Below are 20,617 nucleotides of genomic sequence, written 5' to 3'. Positions count from 1 at the left end.
TTTAATTGTTTATATTTAGAAGGATATTATTACCTTGGTTTAAAAGATGGTCTATCAGATGAATAAGGTTGTGAATTATTATCAAATCTACATAAAAAAAATCATTTATTGAAATTTTGTGTAAAAAATTAATTTAAGCAAAACCGTATTTTCTAATTTTACTACATTACGAATTAGTATGATTATGAATTCAAATAATCACGTTCTGCTTGAAAGCTTTTACACCATGATTGACACTTTTACATTTATTTAAGAGATTGAGGATATTCCTTGGAATTACAGTAAAAGTAGAGACCAACAAAAATAAAATTCATTAGGATTAAAACTGTTTAAAATGCAATGTGGTAAAGATGGAGATATATAAATCATTTAGATTCCATTACATAGTATCTTAAAACTTTTGGAAGAACTTGCTATGAAAGATACCGCTTTTCTTGATTATATTCTTCACTTAAATCATGATAGATGGGATTTTGACATATTCCTTTTCCAAACTCCACTCTATGAGGAAATCACTACATAATTCGGTATACTCCAAACCAAACGCAAATCTGATAATGTTCTGCGTCACAAAAACTGAACTTGTGAGATTAAAGAGTAACTCTGCAAACTTTTTGAGAATGTATATCAACCTAAATTGACTTTATTACTTTCTCTTATTCATTCCAGGTAGTGATTCATATTTCTGAATCACTAGCTGAATCTATTGATTGTATTTGGGTTATGGACCAAAATAAATTCGGTCAATGGGATACTATAGATTTTCCAATTCATATCAATCTGGTTAAAATTAACTGGCAATTTAGTAAAAAATAGAAAAAATGTATTGCTTTATGTTGATCTTAAAATAATTTTTGATTCCAATAAGATTAATCTTTTCAGAATTTTTTTGAGTTAAAGAAAACCGAAGGTAATTCCGTATTTACCTTCGTTCTTTTTTGGCAAAACCCCAATTTTCTCTATTTCCATTGGTTGCCTCATCACTGGTTTCCGCACCTGCTTGGTCTCCATTATCAAACCTTTTCCGTTGAGTTTCAAACCTAAAAATAATTATTTATTATGAGATAAAGTCTTAATTCATACATTTCGACCAATTTCAGTCTTAGATTACATAAAATCTAACAGATATGTTAAAACTGCACACTCAGCGTGATATTGCTTTATTAAATATGTTCAGCCTAAATCTTCAATAAATCTTGGCCGATTTTAAATTAGTTAATAAGAAAAGTAGCTGAGTACATAAACTGTTTAAAAATAAGTCGAAAGTAGTACTGTAATACATGTTCCAGGGAGAAAACGTTCTAGAAAAACGTGGAAAAATCTTGCTTATTTTCAAACGAATCAAAATGCCATCAATTAAGCTGTGTTGATAACCAACATTAACTCAAAGATATTTTACAAGAAGCCATGCTTCCATATACAAAAAAAACTGTATGCCTGTCACATGGCAATGCCAACAGGACAATGATCTAAAACGTACAGCACAATATGTGAAAAGATGTTAATTGATAAAACTCAGTTACAGTTTTGAGGTTGGTCTATTAGTAATGAAAGGATGTTATGTCATGTTAAAAAGGACTAAGTAATGCGTTAGAATTTATGATTCCTTTACTAAGTACCATATTGTAAGATTCATGAGGCAAGTGAAAATTATCTTCAAATGTTGACATTGTTTTATAAGTAATGTTACACTAGAACTACATAAACCAGTAGATTGAAGCTATTTGTTCACAATAGTCTGCAGTTGGACCTCAGAGCAACAAATTAAACTAACCATGGCTAGAATTTTTGTTAAATAATTTAATATGCTAGTAACAATACTAAAGTAATATTTTTGTTTACTTGAAACTAAGTACCTAAAAGTTTTGTAGAAATTAGCCCAAATGCATTCTGCCTCAAAAACTAAAATGAAATTTTAGAACAAATTGTGCCTGATAATTGTGAGTAAGAAACTAAGAAATAAAGATCTAAAGAAAAATGCTGAAAAGAGTTGGTTTGAGGGAGAACCATATGTAGTAGAGAAGTTAAAAGAGCGCTTTACTACAACTTTTTGCATACTCAAGTGTTCTATATGAGCCTTCTGAGTCACAGGACATATACCGATTTGTTCCACACATTTTGTAGATTTATCCTGTTAATTCTCATTACCACAGTATAACTCCTTTCTCTGAGGTTTTCTAATGTATTTGATAGTGGGGATACGTAAACAAGATTCTTAATGTACCCCCAAAGAAAGAAATTACAGGGAATTAAGTCAGGTGACCCAGACGGTCAAGAGGTAAGACATTCACACCAATACGGCCAATCCAGCGATGCGGAATATCGTCATTCAGGTATCTATGAAATTACATACCCCAATGAATTTATGATTATTTTGATATGTTGTTCATGTCTGTAGGTGCAACAGTTTTGAATACATAGCGTTTTAAAGATAAATGAATCTGTAGTAACACAGCATATTCAAAAATTTAATCAAATCATTGAAAAACACGTTTTTTAATGTCAAAATAAAAGCCACAATCTTAACAGTAATCAAATAGTTATAGTAAATAATGATTTATAAAGTGAGACGATTTTGGACACAAAAAGTTCAAAACATAAAGATAGATCAAGTGATTCAAGAAGAAAACCAGCAAAGGAAGAAACAAAAAAAATTATAAAAGCAAATCATTCTCTTGGTCTAAACCTAATTGTAGAAGGAATCGCATCAGCTCCCCTTTGTTGGTTTCTAAAAATATTCAAGATCAGAAATAAATTATAATGTAAAAACTGAAGCTCTAATTTAAACAATTATTGCTAATTATTTTTTGAACTATACTGAATTATACATATAAACTTTGAGAGGGTGATTCAAGAGGACTCAGAACGTTTGCATCACACATTAACTCAATAAAATTTAACTTATATACAGTGCGTTTCAATGTAACGGATAAATTCGATAAAATTATTATAAACAATTTATGAAAAAATCGCTGAAATGGGTCTAAAGATTTAAACTTTTTGGCATTTTTTTGGTGTATATTTTATGTTTTTTGCGACATTTTTAAACGAGTTATGACGTCATCAAAGTTTTTTTAAATGGGTTATATACAGTGATGTGAATTTGTAAATTACCAAAATATTTACCGTAATTTACTGTAAATTACCAAACAAATTTTTCATAAATTACTAGAATGTGTCTGCGCATGCGCGTTCTGTGTTTTGATAATGCTGTAAAGTCCCTATAAGAAACTTAAAAGAGTTGGTTATAACAGAAACTATAACAACTATTCTAGACGAAAATATTAAACGTAATATTTTAAACGATATATTCTAGGGGAAGCTTGAATATAAGATTTTAAACACCTAAAACCAAAAAAAAACCTTGCATTTCTCATGTTGTTGACTATTTTCAACATTTGAATGATCCACTACAAAGTGAATGCCCAGTTTTAGAAGTAAAAACAATTCTATCACTTTTAAAAGCACGAAGAGATATGACTGTAACACCTTTACACTAAGCTGCAAATTTACTAGATCCAAAAATTATGGATAGTATTCTGTTATATTATTGAAGTCTCTTTGTTGTACTACATCATTAAGCAAAGTAGCAACAGAAATCTTAAATTGCTCACCAACAACGTGCACAACAGAAAGAAACTTTTCTGAATTATGTGTTTGAAGTACATAAAATTCATATTTTATTTCATTTTTAGAGTTTTTGTTACATAGTTTATTTTAAATGTTCCTTTGCAGTTTGTATATAGTATATTATTATATGAGCATATAATGTGGGCTATTATTCACGAAGGTTAAGTTTATATCACGAGCGTAGCGAGTGGCATAATTAACCTGAGTGAATAATAGCTCATTATATGCGAGTAGAATACTATACTTTGTCCACGACTATTGAAATTGATTCCATAAATTTATTTTTTAAATAATTTTTTGAATAAAGGTTAAACGTCAATGTGACACAAATTCAATGTTATTAACTGTAACCAACTTCATAACAATTTGTCAAAATTAAATGTCAGTTTTATAAAACGTCATTTTCTTTACGAAAATTAATTAATTTATGCTTAAATCATACGAATAAAGGAATTTGTTTAGGTTTTTTTAATGTCAAACTTTTAGAAACTCCTAAAAAAATTGAATTGACGTTTTTTGAACTTTTAACGTTTCTAATAATTATTATTAGTCTGGTCAAGATGGCTACCCGTGGATAATGATTATTATTCACCGCTATTATTCACTCCGTGAAAATGACTACCATTTTGTTTTAGAAAACTCATTCATAAGGTATATATTATAAGGTAGTCGTGGACAAAAGGTTTTATTAAATCAAAATCAAGTTAAATTCTACTGTCCTTGAATCAAAATAATAAAAAGGTTACCGTAGTAATTTATCAAAAAAATTATTAAATTACGCGAGAATAAATTTTGAGAAAAAATAACCATAATTTACAACAGTAATTTACCGTAATTTTACATTACTAGTTATATAACAACGAATAGCGATGAATAGCAACAAATAACAACAATTAACACAAGAAACTCCATAATAGTACTCAAAATAATCTCATTAACGCACAATAAACTGTTTTAAATCTAATTTTGACACTTGGATATGTCAAATCAAAACAATTGGTTGCCATGGTTACGCACGGCAACTACTATTTTTTATATCAAATGAATGGGAAATAATAAAACTTTAAATTAATTTTTCTCGAAAATTTTCTTATGTAACCGATATTAATATTTATTGTACATAATTCAGAAAAAAAAATCCTCTTTCAAATTCCAATATAAAACATGGGGTGTTTTGAAATTGTTTCTATTTAAAAAAAACTTCGATAATAACTCTTCGTCATAACTCGCTTAAAAATGTCGGAATAAACTTAAAATATACACCAAAAAATTTACATCTTTAAACCCCCGTTTCAGCGATTTTTTCAAAATTTGTTTGTAATGATTTTATCGAATTTAGCCGTTACTTTTGAAACGCACTGTATATTTATTAATAATAATAAATATTATTATTTAATAATAAAGCTCTCATCTCTGGGTATAAACACTTTCCTTTGGATTCCTTCATACTTAAATTACCATGAATTTAGAAAAGATTAATAAATAATCAATTCTTCCTGGAATTTAACCAATACAAATTGATTTACCAACCAACCTCTATATCAAATTAAATTTGATGACAGATATTAACTTTCCACGCTTATTTTTTCATCATAATCTTATTATTAATCAATACATGCATATGAAATTAATTTTTTCATACCTTTTTGGTCCTTTTTGAAATGAATTTTTATTAAAACCACTTGAACTTGCGTTAAATTCACGTCTATCCCTAAAAAAAAAAAGATTATCATACATAAATTATTTATATCTTTACTAAATATTACCTTGGGTTGAACGTTTCTTTACTATCACTAGATTCATGCCCGTCTCGTTGATTTCTGTATAAAAATAAGACAAATATAAGTAGGATAAATAAATAAACATAAATAGGAAAAATGCAAAAACAATGCGAAAGAAATATGAAGATAAATATGAACATGATTTGAAATAAGAAAATAACAATGATGATATAACAAAAGCGTGCCATAACAGGTTAATAGACAAAAAAAATAAATGATTTTTTACAAAAAATGATACCTGTTTTTACGATTATTATCATTATGATTATATCCACCAGGATTTCTTTTATTTACATTTGGAGTTGATTTATGTCTGCAAGACATTTATTTTAAAATCCCCACTAAAGTATACCCCTTAAATTCAATTTTTAAATAATAAACTTACTTTGGTAAAGATTGTTGTTGGCGCCAATTATTTGATTCGTTTCGTTCGTTATGTTCTCTAAAAAGAAAAAAAAAAAAACAATACAAATTTTAATAACCATCTTATTTTTGTAATATTTACCGTAATGGTCGTTTATCTTTATAATGTTGTGGTGGGCTTCGTTTTCTATGTTCAAACCTGTGATTGTCCTGGATAAGTAAAGGACTAACCTGAGATGTAGCACTAGCCACTTTTTCCAAAAGTAGTGAAGAAACATTATAATGGCCACTATCAAATAATTCAACCAAAGCTCTATTTGCTTGCATTTCGACAACTTTCATGTTAAATTCTTGTTCCGTAATGAGGTCCACCAACAAACCGTCTCTTGTTGCATCTGGTTCGATGTTTTGATAACCATTTAAACAACACTCAATCGCTTGAGGTTTTAGCATAAAAATATGTTCAGAAATTGGTTCGCGTAAATCATTAATAGCAACTACTTCTTCGTTACCATAATCGACGTATTTAACACGAATCTCTTTACCAACGCTTACAACTTGCGCTCGATACCAAACCTCATCTGTGTAAAGGGCATAACAAGGTACACCTGGACGAATGTTTTCTTCATCCAATAATGGTCTATCATTACATGTTTCACTTAAAGTACTCATTAAATTTTGCAGTTCGATTTCTTTACTTTTTAATTGTACATAAAATTTATTGCAACTCATTACAAAACTAACTTTAACGTCTTGGCTGAATCCGCGTGGTAAGGAGATCGGTTCTGGATATGAGTGAAGTGCGCTATTTCGAATTACATCTATCGCTTTCAATCCGTTTTCATCCCAAAGATCACAGAGGGGTAATCCGGATTTTGCTGCGGGAGGTTGTACACGCATTCGCAATAATTTATTATTAACAAAATCTTTAAAAGCGCATTTCATTTCGATCGAAACGTTCGCCGTTTCTAAACCAGACAAAGCGAATCGTGTTGCCATTACTTTTGGAATAACGTATTTTACAGGAATTTGAAATAATTTATTGAACGGTAATACTTCCGTGTTACCAAAATCGACGTAAAATACCTAAAAATAAAGTAAATTTAATTCACTAGTTAACCAATCAGCACTGGATCTCGATCATTTTGTGATTTACAATAAAGTCGAATAATAACAAAAATATTCCTTATACTTTAAAAATATATGCACATTAAATTTGGTTTTCTACTTCTATGGCGGATTTAAAGCCGTTTTCATGTAATTTTTTTGAATAACTGTGTACAATACGATTTCTGTTAGTAAAAACAAATGTGCTTTTTTGTCAATACAGAAGAAATTCTCAGATATCAGAAAGCTCATCACAGCATTTTCTTGTAATCAATGTAAGCGAAGATAAAAATAGCGAATTCAAGGAAACTTCAAATAATGACGGTGGACTTCAATAAAAAGCAAATGAAGTAGACGCAAATAATTTGCAACATATGGAATACTGTATCCAAGGACCCACCTTATCTACCTGAGAGATGTAGTGATACTAGTGAACTGGACGAAGAATAAGAAGCTGTAGAAATTCGAAAAACTAAAGGAAAGAAAAGAAAAAGAAATTCTGTCAATTGGAAGAAAAACATTTGATTAAACTCCATGGGATTAGCAACAGCTTTTCAGACCTTGTAGTAATAAAATTGAAGTAGCAGAAATCGAAACCATGGACTTTAAGAATTTTAATTTATTATCTGAAGAATCCGGATTTTACTTTTATAATAATAAAAAAACTATAACTCATCAATTTTTCATATCTAAAGTGATTCTTATGAAATTTTCAAGAGAAACACCTGGAGTATTATATTTTAAAACAGATTTTAATCAAGAAAATGTTGAACAAGTTGATTTCAATAGAGCCACTAAAAGACTAACACGCAAAGAGAAAAGTACAGTTAATTCTAAGGAAATTATTCCCAATGCTAACTTATTGTTGCTGAAACCAATAAGAGAAATATTAAATGATTTGCAAAAGTTACTAACATGGCTTGGTAACCTCAAGGTAAACGACTGAAAAATGCAATGATTTTTATTTTAATTATTTGTTGGTTACTTGAACTTTAAGATTGATAGTTTTCGTTTACAACATTTTGGTGTGATCTCTCATTAAATAATATTTCATATTTTTAGTGTTTTTTTGCATACGAAACTGCAACGAGAGAGTTTATACAGTGTCCGCCAAAAAGTCAGCAACACCCGTTTTATTTCCGTTCCATTGCATCAACGATCCTGAAATTTAGCATATATGGGAAGCTTATACCGATCTTTCGATCTAAAGTCACTTCCGGTCCCCTGGAAATAGACCTTAACTCCATATTTCAAATGGAATGCTATACTTTTTATTGCACCTTTTAATTGTATGCGAAAAAATATCTTGACTTTGATAAATGTTACTGGTACCTAGCATTTTTCGTTTTCGAGTTACTATTTTGATTTTAAGTTTAAATTTTAAAGATTTTAAATTTCACCGTGCTTTTAAAACCCCATATTTCAGCCAATATTTATTCAAGAAAGCTCTAACTTGGTACGATTACTCTTCAGATGATCTCAAATAGTTTGTCATTTGTTTTATTAGAGTATCTTGTGGACAAAAGTTGAATTATCGTTTCTCCATATTCAATGGCAAGTAAGCTGAAAATGTTAAATGGAACGTATTAGAGAAAGAAGTAACTTTTTTTATCCAAACTTAATTTTTGTTTTCATTGTTTCATTTATTTGTTCTGTTTGTTATTTTTGGTAAATAAAAGATTATCAACCAAAGTTAATTGTAAAAATAAATTAAACGAAAAACTGTCAAAATATCATGGCCTAATAAAAACATAACCGGTTTCCGGCGTTTCCCAGCAAATTCCCTTTCTGGTGAACCAATAAAATATGGGATACACCATTTAAAATTTTCGACATTCTTGCCTTTGAATGCGGAAAAAAGGTAATTCACTTTTTAGCCATCCTGTATAACATACTGTGATACAGCAAATGGCAATCTATTTGACAGCATTTGAGGAGTAATCGTGCCAATTTAGAGTTTTTTTGAATGAACGTTTGCTGAGATATGGGGTTTTAAAGAGCATCGTGAAAACTGCAAAGAAAAATTTAAAATCAAAATAACTCGAAAACGAAAAACATTAGGTATCAATAACTTTTATCAAAGTCAACATATTTTTTCGCATACAATTAAAAGGTGCAATAAAAAGTATAGCATTCCATTTAAAATATGGAGTTAAGATCTGTTTCCAGGGGACCGAAAGTGACATTCCCCTAATGTCAAAATCATGTCAGTTTGTTCATTAAATGTGTAACTCTCCATTTTGAACACTTAAAATTGATAAAAACTTAACTAACAAAAAACTACCGTTTGTGTTTAAACGACATAAGCAAGTTGACAGCTTAATTTGTTTTTTTTTAATTGCCATGGCTAACCTTGACTTTTTCGAAGATTTTTGTTTTTTAGTGTTACCATTGAAATCAAAGCTTAACATTTTCGCGTATAACTCGAAAACGGTCAATGTTATCAAAATTTTCAAAGAGTGATAAAAGTTTCTAAAATAAATTTTCTATTAAAAAGTACAAAAATAAATGTAGGGTTACGAGCGAACAAAAAAGTTCTGAGCAAACAAATTTTAGGGACACTTGTATAGCATGGTTGCCCGATCAAAGTCAAAATTGGTTCAATGATTTTGCTTGATATTTTGTACCAAATTTCACCGCTCTACCATAAATGGTATTGAAAATATTTAGAAAAATGTGTTAAAATTTCTGAACTTTGATGGCCTATATCTTGGCCAATTGAAGACTTTTATAATAATTTTTTTTCACGAATCGTCATCATTTTTGCTCTAGTATCTGAGGTTCATTTTGTGCCCCAAGTCACCGGAACACCCTGTATAAACACCCCGTGAATATTGAAATACGTTGTTCTAGAGCTTACTTGTAATTGATTAAGCTAAATATGTCATTGTTTACAAATGCTGAGTATACCGACATCCTATTTATTTACGGTTTCTGTGACGGAAACGCATCAGCCGCTCATCGAGAATATCAGCAACGCTATCCAAATCGACGAATTCCTCATATTAGTGTATTTGGCGCCACTTATCGACGTCTAGCTGAGACTGGCAATTTAAGAAAAGCCGAACGTGTAGGACGTGCTGGACTTAATATGGAAGAAGACATTTTGGAAACAATTCAGATACGTCAGTCCAACAATTTACATTATTGGACTGACGAAAATCCTCATCTAACGAAGGAAACGAGTAACCAAAGAAAATTTAGTGTGAATGTGGCTCATTGAAAATAATTTGATTGGTCCTCATTTTTTTCCCGATCATTTAAATGGCGCAACGTATGGTGATTTTTTACATAATAATTTAATAGAAATACTGGACCATGTACCTTTAGAAAACAGGAATAACATGGTTTTCCAACATGATGGATGCCCTGCGCACTATTCATTAAATGAATTATTTCTTAACCGCTGGATTGGGAGAGGAGGTCCAATTCCATGGCCTGCAAGGAGTCCTGATTTGACGCCCCTAGATTTTTATGTGTGGGGCCACATGGAGGAAAGAGTGTATGCAACACAAATGAATACTAGGGATGAATTAATAGAGAGAATCCAAAATGAAGCAAATGCTTTAAGAACTACAATTACAAATAAAATAACATGGTCGGAAATAAGAAAAAGGGCTCGAGCATGTATTAGCAAGAGGTGCAGTTTTTGAAGCAGACTTGTAATTGGACCCCCTCTTGTAATAAGGAACCAACTGATAATTTTTACTAATAGGTATGAGTTAAGTATTTATTTAGAATTAAAAAAGGTCGTTTAATAAGCAACAATAAATAGTAGGTGTAATCGATTTTGACTTTTATTAACTTTGGGTAGGTTGTCAAAATTGTATTCGCGCCACTTGTTATCTTATTATTGGGTAATTAGAAAGACATTTTACCATGCTTAATACCTTATTCGAAATGCAAGAAAACAGAGAATTTTTTACAATAATTGGTATGCTAAATGTATTATCAAAATTTTGAAATAAACGCTCGTAAATGAACACATTATTTAAAAATTAACTTAAAAATCGAATATTTCACACCCTATATTTTTAAAGCATCGAAATATTTAAATGTTTTTCAACTTAAAATGTGTATTAGAGTGTAATTTATCCAGATAAGTCAATACATTGCCAAAGAAACTATTATTACTCTCTAAATTTCAAGATTTGTAAGAGTATGTACTGAACTTGTACAAAAAACAAAAAATTGAAATAACTCCTAAACTATTCAGCTTTGCATAAGACATATTTGGCTTAATCAATTACAAATGAGCTCTAGAACAACGTATTTCAATATTCACGTTTATGTAGCATTGGGATTGTTACAATGAGGTTGCTAATGACAAATAATATAAATAAAGTTGTATTAAATGAAAAAAGTCCTATTGGGGTTAACCTTGATTATTATCTGCAGTGTCCAACACCTAAAAGAGATACTAATTCCTGTGAATGGTGGAGCACTAAGTAATAGATTTTTAATATCTGGCCAAAGCTGGATATTTGGTAACTATCAGGTATATGTTCCACCACTAGTATTCACACATTTATTTTAAAATTATTTAAAAAAATTAATGTAGGAGGTTTGTTATTATCAGCTTTAGTTATCTTCCAAAATTATAACTGGAAAATAATAATCCAAGCTATCCTACAAAAACATCATTGTTCAAAATCTTCAAATTGCTCTCCTGTAAAATTTTAAAATTTTCACTTAATGCTTTTAGCTCTGAGGATATAAAATATATTTGTTAACTGGTCGAGAACCAATGCATTGACCCTAAATATTAAAAAAAAAAAAAAGAATAAATACAATAAAATCATTACCTTGTATTCTTCATCAACCATATTTGTAACAACAGCTCGACAAATGTATTCATCATCTGTACTTTGCGCCAAACAAACAGTTCCTGGTAAAACATATTCTTCCAAAGGTTGTAGATCAATTGAGTTAATCTCTGCCATTAAGCGTTTTAATAAAGTTTCCAATTTTTGATGTTGTACAGAAAACATACAAGGTCCATCCGAAACATAAGACACATAAACATCATGTTCTGATCCATGTTCCAAAGGCATTGCTTTATAAGATAATAAAGTAGGTGTTGATGTAGACATAGGAGGCGATGGGGATGCCATTTTGATGGGGACCATCACTGGGGGCGGTTGCTGGTGGATGTACTGTGGATGAATCCCACCTGGAGTTTGTAAATGTTGTTGTAAATCGTGTTGCTGGGTTTGAATCGGTACTTTAACAACTAAACCAAGATTAATAAGCTCAAGACATACATCTTGTTTATTCTTTAATAGGCGGATTATAATAAAGGGACCAATTTCGCAAATCGGCATGACTTCTAACTCTAAATAACGTAACTTGCTTCCAATGACCTCAAAAGTGTCTATATCCCAAACTGGCATTGCCACTTCAGCTAAAAGGAAATCTTTAGCTTGGGGCGGGATTGAAAGAAGCGAAGCGGCATCGATAGGAGTACGAATGTTGTTGTAAGGGATAATGTCTTTGTTGCCGTAGTCTAAGAACAAAACTTCGACTAACCCTTGCTCAAGGTGAGATGTACTCGTTACTTTTGCACGATAATACCGATTGTCTTTAAATTTAGCACAACAAGGCAAACCAACTTGAATATCCGTTGGAACCGGCATTGAAACACCCTGTTCGAACTTTGCAGTCGCCTGTTGAAGCGCCTCTTCTATCGCTATCGGCACGTTTCTAACAGTCTGGCCCCATACTTTTATATAAGGCCCTTCTTTTTCTAAGTACGTTACGTAAAGAATACGCTGTTGATCCATTTTATTTAAAATTTTAACGAAAAACCACGAAAATTTACTGATTTAGCACATTTTTTCCCTCCGAAAATTACTCTTACATGCTTTTATCACTTTTACCCGCAATCACAAACATTACAAAATATGGACAAGTTCATCCAAACAAAACGGCTTTTTCCTTTTAGAAAAGGATACAAATATGAAACTCCCTTTTCACAAAATCTAGATACGATAAACATCAATGTAAAGTTTATAGAAAACTGTAATGTTGAGTTTAAAATGGAATACGATGGTGTCATCTAGATTAAAGTGGTCAACTTAAATTTCGCTGCAACAAAAAAATTCTTAAAAAGGCACATCACGCTTGCGCAAACGAAACCTGCCATCGATTCAATAAATTAATTATTGCATTCCTTCGAAAAATAAATAGTAATGTTTATGTTAATAAATAACATAGTGGGTCCCGTAGTGAAGATCAAACGCGAATAAAACTTTTCGTACAAACTTGTCTATTTCTGTATATTTACCTTTTTATTTATGTTGCTATTTTACGTTAAAACACAGCACTCAAGACCAACGAGCACATTCTGTACGATAGCAGGTTGCCCGACTGCGTGGAATTTGAGGCGATTATTTACGGGTTTACTTTCGATTTAAACTTTTAAGATCCCCCGATCATTAACCGTTCTTCCGTTACAGTGTAACGGATGTTCCACTTTCCTATAATGTGCACTTAAATTAATTTTTAAATCAATTTTTTGATTTATGCAAAAATAGTATTTAAAAGGAGTTCAAAGTATTATGAATCATCGCATTATTTATAGTTCTTCCTGTGTCTTATTCAATTACATCTTTTCAAAATAAATCATTTTTTTAAGTTGTGGGTAAAATTGAAAACTGTTTTTAAAATGTTTTCTAAAAGCCTTAAAAAGAGACACCAATAATTAAGGTAATAAACTGGAATCGCCTACACTCAACTTTCTTGATTAAGTACGGTTTAAAATTGTGGAAAGTTTCACAACAATGTGGCAAGCTTGAAGATTGTGCATGAGAAAAAAACTTTGTCACAATTAGTGACAATGCAACGTTGGGTATCTGAATTAAGACGTGTAAAATATTTTGATGATTATAGACTATAGAGAAAGTGCCTAGAACTACCATTTACAGGTTTAAGCAATATGCTCAAAACTGCTCCGACATGTCCTACCAATGGGCTGTGGAAGACACTATAAGCACTGATATTGTGCTATCAATGTCGATCACTACCAGTGATTAATGCTCGATACCAGATTGTACTGCCTGAACGGCAATCCTGGATCGAAAACGAAAATTCTCTGATTCAGGCAGATATTTGCATGTTCACAGATGGATCAAAAACGCCGAAAGGGGTCGGAGCAAGAGTATACTGCCAGATACTTCGGATTAAGCAAGCTTACAGCCTGGGTACGTACTGTGCTATATTTCAGGCGTATTTGCTATTGACATAGGTATTTGCTAGAATCCTTCTTGAGAGAGGGGTGAAGAACATGACAATACGATTGCTCTCAAGATAGCCAAGCCGCTCTCCAGGCGCTGCAAGCCGTGAAAACTGCATCGACTATGGTTAATTACTGTAAAAGAACTTTAAACACACTGAGTTTTAATAAAAGAGTCTCTGATCTGGGTCCCAGCCGTCCCAGGTCACTCTCAGGTTGCTGGTAATTAAGCGACAGATGAGCTATCACGAGAGGGCAGCGCTATCATTTGCGATAGCCAAACATAGGATTGGACTGTGGGCTGAAGAGAGACTTCGCCTGTTATGGACCATTGCTCCTGTAATGCGACACGCTAAGTTAATTACACCAAATAGCTAATGCTCAATCCACTATGTGGCGTGAAACGAAATGCTTATAAAAAATGACGTGTGTAATTCTAAATGACACTTTAGTTTAGCTTGATCGAATAAGTAATGTTAAAATAATGGCGATAATGACGTAATTTCCAAAATCCAACAAGATCATACTTTTTCATATTTGGATTATGAAAATTATGCAGGTGAAGTGAAAACAAAATTAAGATGCGATTCGTGTAAACATTTTGGTTTAAAACCCATAAATTGCTAAGATTTTCGAAAGTATTTTCAATATGGATTAACTTAGATAGACCTTTTTGAAAATAGCCAACCTCGGAATCACATGTTTAAAAATTACATATTAATGCATATTTGAGCCAATGTCACATTTTTGCAAATGACTAGTTTTTTGTCTAAATCTAGAAAGGTAAAGTATTTTCAATGTGGATGGACTTAGAAAGTCATTTTTGAAAGTAACCAACCTCGGAATCATTCTGTATCTAGTTTGCATAAGTTGAATATCATGCTTCCATACATGTTTAAAAATGACATATTATAGCGTATTTGAGATAAAGCCAAAATTTAACAAATGGCTCTATATTTTTTTTACCTAAATCTTGAAAGGTGAAGTATTTTCAATGTGGATTGACTTAGAAAATAGCCTACCTCGGAATTATTGTGTATCTAGTTGCATAAGTTAAATATTATGCTTCCATACATGTTTAAAAATGACATATTAATGCGTATTTGAGACAAAGCCAAATTTGTGCAAATGATTAATTTTTTGTGTAAATCTAAGGAGGTGAAGTATTTTCAATATGGATTGACTTAGAAAGTCATTTTTGAAAGTAACCAACCTCGGAATCACTTTGTATCTAGTTTGCATAAGTTGAATATCATGCTTCCATACAAGCTTAAAAATGACATATTAAAGCGTATTTGGGACAATACAATTTTTTTGCAAATGGCTCTATAATTTTTTACCTAAATCTAGAAAGGTGAAGTATTTTCAATGTGGATTGACTTAGAAAGTCATTTTTGAAAATAGCCTACCTCGAAATTACTGTGTATCTAGTTGCATAAGTTGAATATTATGCTTCCATACATATTTAAAAATGCGTATGGAGCCAATGCCAAATTTTTGCAAATGACTAGTTTTTTGCCTAAATCTGGAAAGGTGAAGTATTTTTAATATGGATGGACTTGGAAAGTCATTTTTGAAAGTAACCAACCTCGGAATCACTCTGTATGTAGTTTGCATAAGTTGAAAATCATGTTTCCATACATGTTTAAAAATGACATATTAAAGCGTATTTGAGACAATGCCAAATTTTCGCAAATAATTTCATAATGTTTTGCCCAAATCTAGAAAGGTGAAATCTGGCGATAGAGCTGACCAAGTCAGTATTTGCAAATACTGATAGTTTGATCAATCATATAGGGATAAAACTGATGGATTGATGGAAAGATTGAAGATTTGTGGACAAACTTTTTCTTGTCCATTGATTTCGGTATATTTGCGTTTCTGAAATAGTAAAATAGTAAAGTTCAATTTCTTCATGGTATTGCGATTTCTTCGGAAACAGTAACTGCGGTAATAAGGATTCTATTATCTCCATTTTGGTTTGTAACTTTTTTACTGCTTCTTTGTCCTCAAAATATGCATTTTGCGCTTTAGTGTCGCAATTTTGGCATATTGAACCTTCCTTTTAGTTTGACCACTATTCCCATATTAATTTGGTAATTGATACAATTACGTCTTAGTTTTTGCCATCGCCGTCGAGAAATCTAAGAATATATCAAAGCAGAGGAGATAGTTGAGAACATGAGTTAACTTTATCTTTATCTCAAATCTTCAACTATTAGTCCCTATCTTTTAGACAGAAACCCATAGTTCTGATCAAGTTATCTCTTCAAGTTGACTTCTATAATCTCTTTTAGGAAGCCATCTTACCAGACGGAGTCTCATAAGATTTTCAACATTTAATAGCACCTTAATAGTCCGCTGTTTTCTCTTCTGGATAAGTTCTAAAGTGCTAATGAGATGCGCATTATATCTTCAGGTTGGATTCGATTATCTTTTTCAGGAAGTCATTTTTCCAGACGGAGTATCATAAGATTTTTAAGATTTAATAGCACCTTTTCTGTTGTTTTATCTTCTGGATAAGTTATAGGGTGTTAATGTGATGAGCAAATTGCTGTACACTTCGTATACGTTCCATGAACCAAAATTGATACTCCAATCCTTTTTCTTTAACTTATTTTTGTAGTAATTCCAGCAATTATTACCATAATTTGGAATAACCCGGTTAGTCGACTTACGAATCTTTTGTTTCTTTTAACATCCTTTCCATTTCATTATTCCACTTCATGATCTGCAATCTTGCAATTTTAATTTTGCGTTTTGTTGCACAAGGTAAGATTAATCGGTTCCTGTATAATATTCATTTCTGATGTGCCCAGGTTGAATACTACGATAAGACTGATAAAAATGCTGATGATTTAGAATTAGGAGTTCAAGCCATCACATTCAATGTTAAGTTAATATAGCAATAGGAAATCAACGACAAATAACCCTTTTATAGCGAAAATAAAAATATTGATCGATAAAACAATACATATTGAAAAATAATAATAAAGATATTAAACACAATTGATTCATTGTTTAGATATTTCAAATCTCACTTATATCTGATTGTCCGTAACAATTTAATCAGTGTAATTATTGGAATATATAATAATATCATAACCTTAATTATTGCTATTTTACATATTAAAATCTATGGCAAACTTTGCACCGTTTTTTTTTTTTTTTTTTTTTTTTAATAGAGTTATGAGGTAGCTGGCATAGAAATTGTTTAGATTCTCTAGAGACACCTGTCTCAACTGTAGCTCTTCATATCTTATGTGATTTCTAAGACATAAACAGCAATTATTTATAATCGATTTAAAAAAAATGTTATTTTTATTTCCAATGAAGAAATGTTTTGATTTTATTTCGGTTAATATCAAAGAAAACCGAGATATGCAATCGCTAATGGACCATTTTTTTGTCAAAAGTCAAATTATTACGTCGAACTTGTTTCTGAAGAAGGTTGCAACATGGCATCCGAAACGTTAAACATTTTTCAAAAAAACTCTGGGTCTAGTGTAATAATAAATTTAAAAAAAATTAAAATTGACAATGAAATTACTCAGCTAAACAATAAACGCGCAGTAATGGTCATAAATTGATTAATCTTTTGATATAGATTGATTTTTTCAAATCTATAATTCCTAACTGATAACTCTTAAAAGATATTGCGTAACTTAAAAACATTCAAAACGATAAATAATCGTTATGTATTGATCAAAGAACACCCGGAAGACTTCTTATTGTTAGTTAAAGTAAGATTAATGTTTGTTTTTATAACATTAGATTGCATTTGAAACAGCTCTATTTTTCTAACAGAAAAATTTTATGTGCATTCTTAGTATTAATTTGAAATGGATGTTTATAATTTGCTTCGGTAATACGTTATCTATATAATTGATTACAATGTCGTATAAATGTATCTCCTGATATTTATTGAGAATCATAGTAAAATAGCGCGTCAGTTCACGATTACACTTGTAAGTGTACGTTGTATTTTGTCGCGGCTTTCACTTGCCCGAGACTTTTTTCTGCAAGTAGAAAGTTTTAGATTCAACCACAATAATAGCACAATATCACAATAAGTAGAAAAAATATTGTTGGAAAAGTTTTCAAAGATGTCTATGAAAATTGAATATAATAAAGTAAGTTGATTTAATTTTTTGATTATTTTTATTGCGTAGGAAGAAAATAAAAAGATTATAAAACAATGCCTTATTAAATATTTTAAAGTAGTACAACATACTTAAATTTATTATAAAAAAAACATTATCTTTAAATTATATTTTAGACAATTCAAAAGGCAACTAATGTTACATTCCAAGCTCATCACGTTTCAAGATCTAAAAGAGGTCAAGTACTAGGGAATCATGAAGGATTTAGAGGATGCACCATATGGTTTACAGGCATGTAAATTAAACAGAGACCTTTCCTTGATAACACACAAAATCGATTAATACTTAACTCATTATTTCAATTTCAAAGGTTTATCTGGTGCTGGGAAAACATCAATATCATTCGACCTCGAAGCTTATTTAGTATCTCGAGGTATACCATCGTACAGTCTTGACGGTGACAACGTTAGAAACGGCTTAAATAAAAATTTGGGATTCACAAAAGAAGACCGTCAAGAAAACATTCGAAGAGTAGCTGAAGTTGCTCGTCTATTCGCAGATGCTGGTCAAATATGTTTATGCAGTTTCGTATCTCCTTTTGCAGAAGACAGAGTGATGGCGAGAAAAATTCACGAAGACGCAAATTTGCCATTTTTCGAAGTCTTCGTTGATACGCCAATAAACGTTTGTGAATCACGAGATGTTAAAGGTTTATACAAAAAAGCTAGACAAGGTTTAATAAAACGTTTTACCGGAATTGACCAGGAATACCAAAAACCGGAATGTCCAGATCTTGTTGTTAAAACCGTTGAACAAACTGTTGAGGAAAGCATGTTGCAAGTTGTTGAGATGTTGGAGGAAAATGTTAGAATTTTCAAAACATTTCTTAGGACTCAATAATATTTTTTTGATTTCTTTAGGGAATTATACCAAGTATAAGATCTGCTGATGATGTGATCGAGCTTTTTATGGACGAAATGACTTTAAAAGAAACCATGGAAAAAATTGAGGATATTCCAAAATTAACAATAACCACATTGGATTTACAATGGGTTCAAATTTTAAGTGAAGGATGGGCTTCGCCACTAAAAGGATTTATGAGGGAAGATGAATATCTCCAGGTTAGTAAAATCCCACCTTTTTTGACACAAAAAAATCATTTCTATTTTTTTAGACTTTACATTTTAATTGCCTAAAAACAAACCAAGACGAAATAACCAATCAAAGCATACCTATTGTTCTTCCAATAAACTCTTCCGATAAAGAACGCCTTCAAAACTCCTCCAAAATAGCTCTTTATCATAACGGAGAAGTTTACGCTATTTTATCAGACCCAGAATTTTATTACCACCGAAAAGAAGAAAGAATATCTCGTCAATTTGGAACAACAAACAAAGATCATCCATATATAAAAGTATAATAATCAACTTATTATTAACTTGATATTTTATTATCAATATTTTTAGATGATTTATGAATCTGGAGATTGGTTACTCGGAGGAGATTTACAAGTTTTAAAAAGAATCCGCTGGAATGATGGATTGGATCAATACAGATTCACACCAAAAGAATTAAGAACCAAATTCCATAAAATGGGGGCAGACGCAGTTTTTGCTTTCCAACTTAGAAATCCAATCCACAATGGACACGCTTTATTAATGACTGACACTCAACAACAACTCAAAGAACGCGGATTTAAAAAACCTGTCCTTCTACTTCATCCTTTGGGTGGATGGACAAAAGATGATGATGTCCCACTTGATACGAGAATGCTTCAACATCAAGCTGTCTTAGACGAAGGACTTTTGGATGAAACCAATACTGTTTTAGCTATTTTTCCAAGTCCGATGATGTACGCTGGACCAACCGAAGTACAATGGCATGCCAAATCGAGAATGTGTGCCGGTGCGAATTTTTATATTGTAGGCCGTGATCCGGCGGGAGTTCCTCACCCAGCTGGAAAAGAAGGATCTATTGACGGAAATTTATATGATGCAACTCACGGTGGGAGAGTTTTGAAAATGGCACCGGGGTTGAAATACTTAGAAATAATTCCGTTTAGGGTAGCTGCTTATGATAAGAAGGGTAAAAAGATGGATTTCTTTGATGCCTCAAGAGCAGGTGATTTTGAATTTATTTCTGGTACTAAAATGAGAACTTTAGCGAGAACTGGAGAAAACCCACCTGATGGTTTTATGGCACCGAAAGCATGGAACGTTTTGGCTAATTATTATCAATCATTGAAGAAATAATAAAACCAAGGAATATATTGTAATTAGGAAAATATTAATTATATTAATAAAAGAAATATATTATAAAAATATTAATAAATTTTAAAAATAATTTGTGTCTAAATTCATGTTTATCCTAACTTATTGAAGAAAGCAAAAAAGAACAAA

At 31.2% G+C, this 20,617-nt stretch overlaps 2 protein-coding genes across 5 annotated transcripts in view; one reads left to right on the top strand and one right to left on the bottom strand.

The window, feature by feature from the left end:
* Positions 1–20,617, bottom strand: part of LOC111417814 (tudor domain containing protein) — a 35,573-nt gene that overhangs the window by 9,513 nt on the left and 5,443 nt on the right. Inside the window, exons 1-9 of one of the 4 annotated variants that reach the window (XM_023050196.2) lie at positions 13,168–13,266; positions 11,687–12,054; positions 5,917–6,860; positions 5,797–5,853; positions 5,650–5,724; positions 5,397–5,450; positions 5,273–5,341; positions 927–1,040; positions 34–87 (exon numbers count right to left, since the gene is read on the bottom strand). In XM_023050196.2, coding sequence (XP_022905964.2) covers positions 34–87; positions 927–1,040; positions 5,273–5,341; positions 5,397–5,450; positions 5,650–5,724; positions 5,797–5,853; positions 5,917–6,860; positions 11,687–12,010 — 1,691 coding nt within the window. In that variant the 5' untranslated portion in view covers positions 12,011–12,054; positions 13,168–13,266. Of the gene's footprint in view, positions 1–33; positions 88–926; positions 1,041–5,272; positions 5,342–5,396; positions 5,451–5,649; positions 5,725–5,796; positions 5,854–5,916; positions 6,861–11,686; positions 12,927–13,167; positions 13,267–20,617 lie in introns of those variants that run through there. The other 3 variants (XM_023050195.2, XM_023050193.2, XM_023050194.2) reach the window with 3 other exon arrangements.
* LOC111417815 (bifunctional 3'-phosphoadenosine 5'-phosphosulfate synthase-like) lies at positions 18,040–20,561 on the top strand. The gene is made up of 6 exons (XM_023050197.2): positions 18,040–18,248; positions 18,395–18,509; positions 18,589–19,082; positions 19,139–19,339; positions 19,393–19,632; positions 19,685–20,561. Exons 1-6 carry the CDS (start codon positions 18,222–18,224, stop codon positions 20,468–20,470), a joined length of 1,863 nt encoding a protein of 620 aa, XP_022905965.2. The 5' UTR covers positions 18,040–18,221; the 3' UTR covers positions 20,471–20,561.

This window comes from Onthophagus taurus, chromosome 6 (genome assembly GCF_036711975.1).
Source record: "Onthophagus taurus isolate NC chromosome 6, IU_Otau_3.0, whole genome shotgun sequence".
Classification (NCBI taxonomy): domain Eukaryota; kingdom Metazoa; phylum Arthropoda; class Insecta; order Coleoptera; family Scarabaeidae; genus Onthophagus; species Onthophagus taurus.
This window is presented reverse-complemented; position numbering and strand designations above follow the sequence as displayed.

What these genes read in the sequence shown, in the direction of transcription:
- LOC111417815 (XM_023050197.2), top strand. Translation starts at nt 18,222, where the DNA reads ATGTCTATGAAAATTGAATATAATAAA. An exon ending in GGGAAGATGAATATCTCCAG is followed by an intron (nt 19,340 to 19,392) that starts GTTAGTAAAATC and finishes CTATTTTTTTAG; the next exon opens with ACTTTACATTTTAATTGCCT. An exon ending in AAGATCATCCATATATAAAA is followed by an intron (nt 19,633 to 19,684) that starts GTATAATAATCA and finishes CAATATTTTTAG; the next exon opens with ATGATTTATGAATCTGGAGA.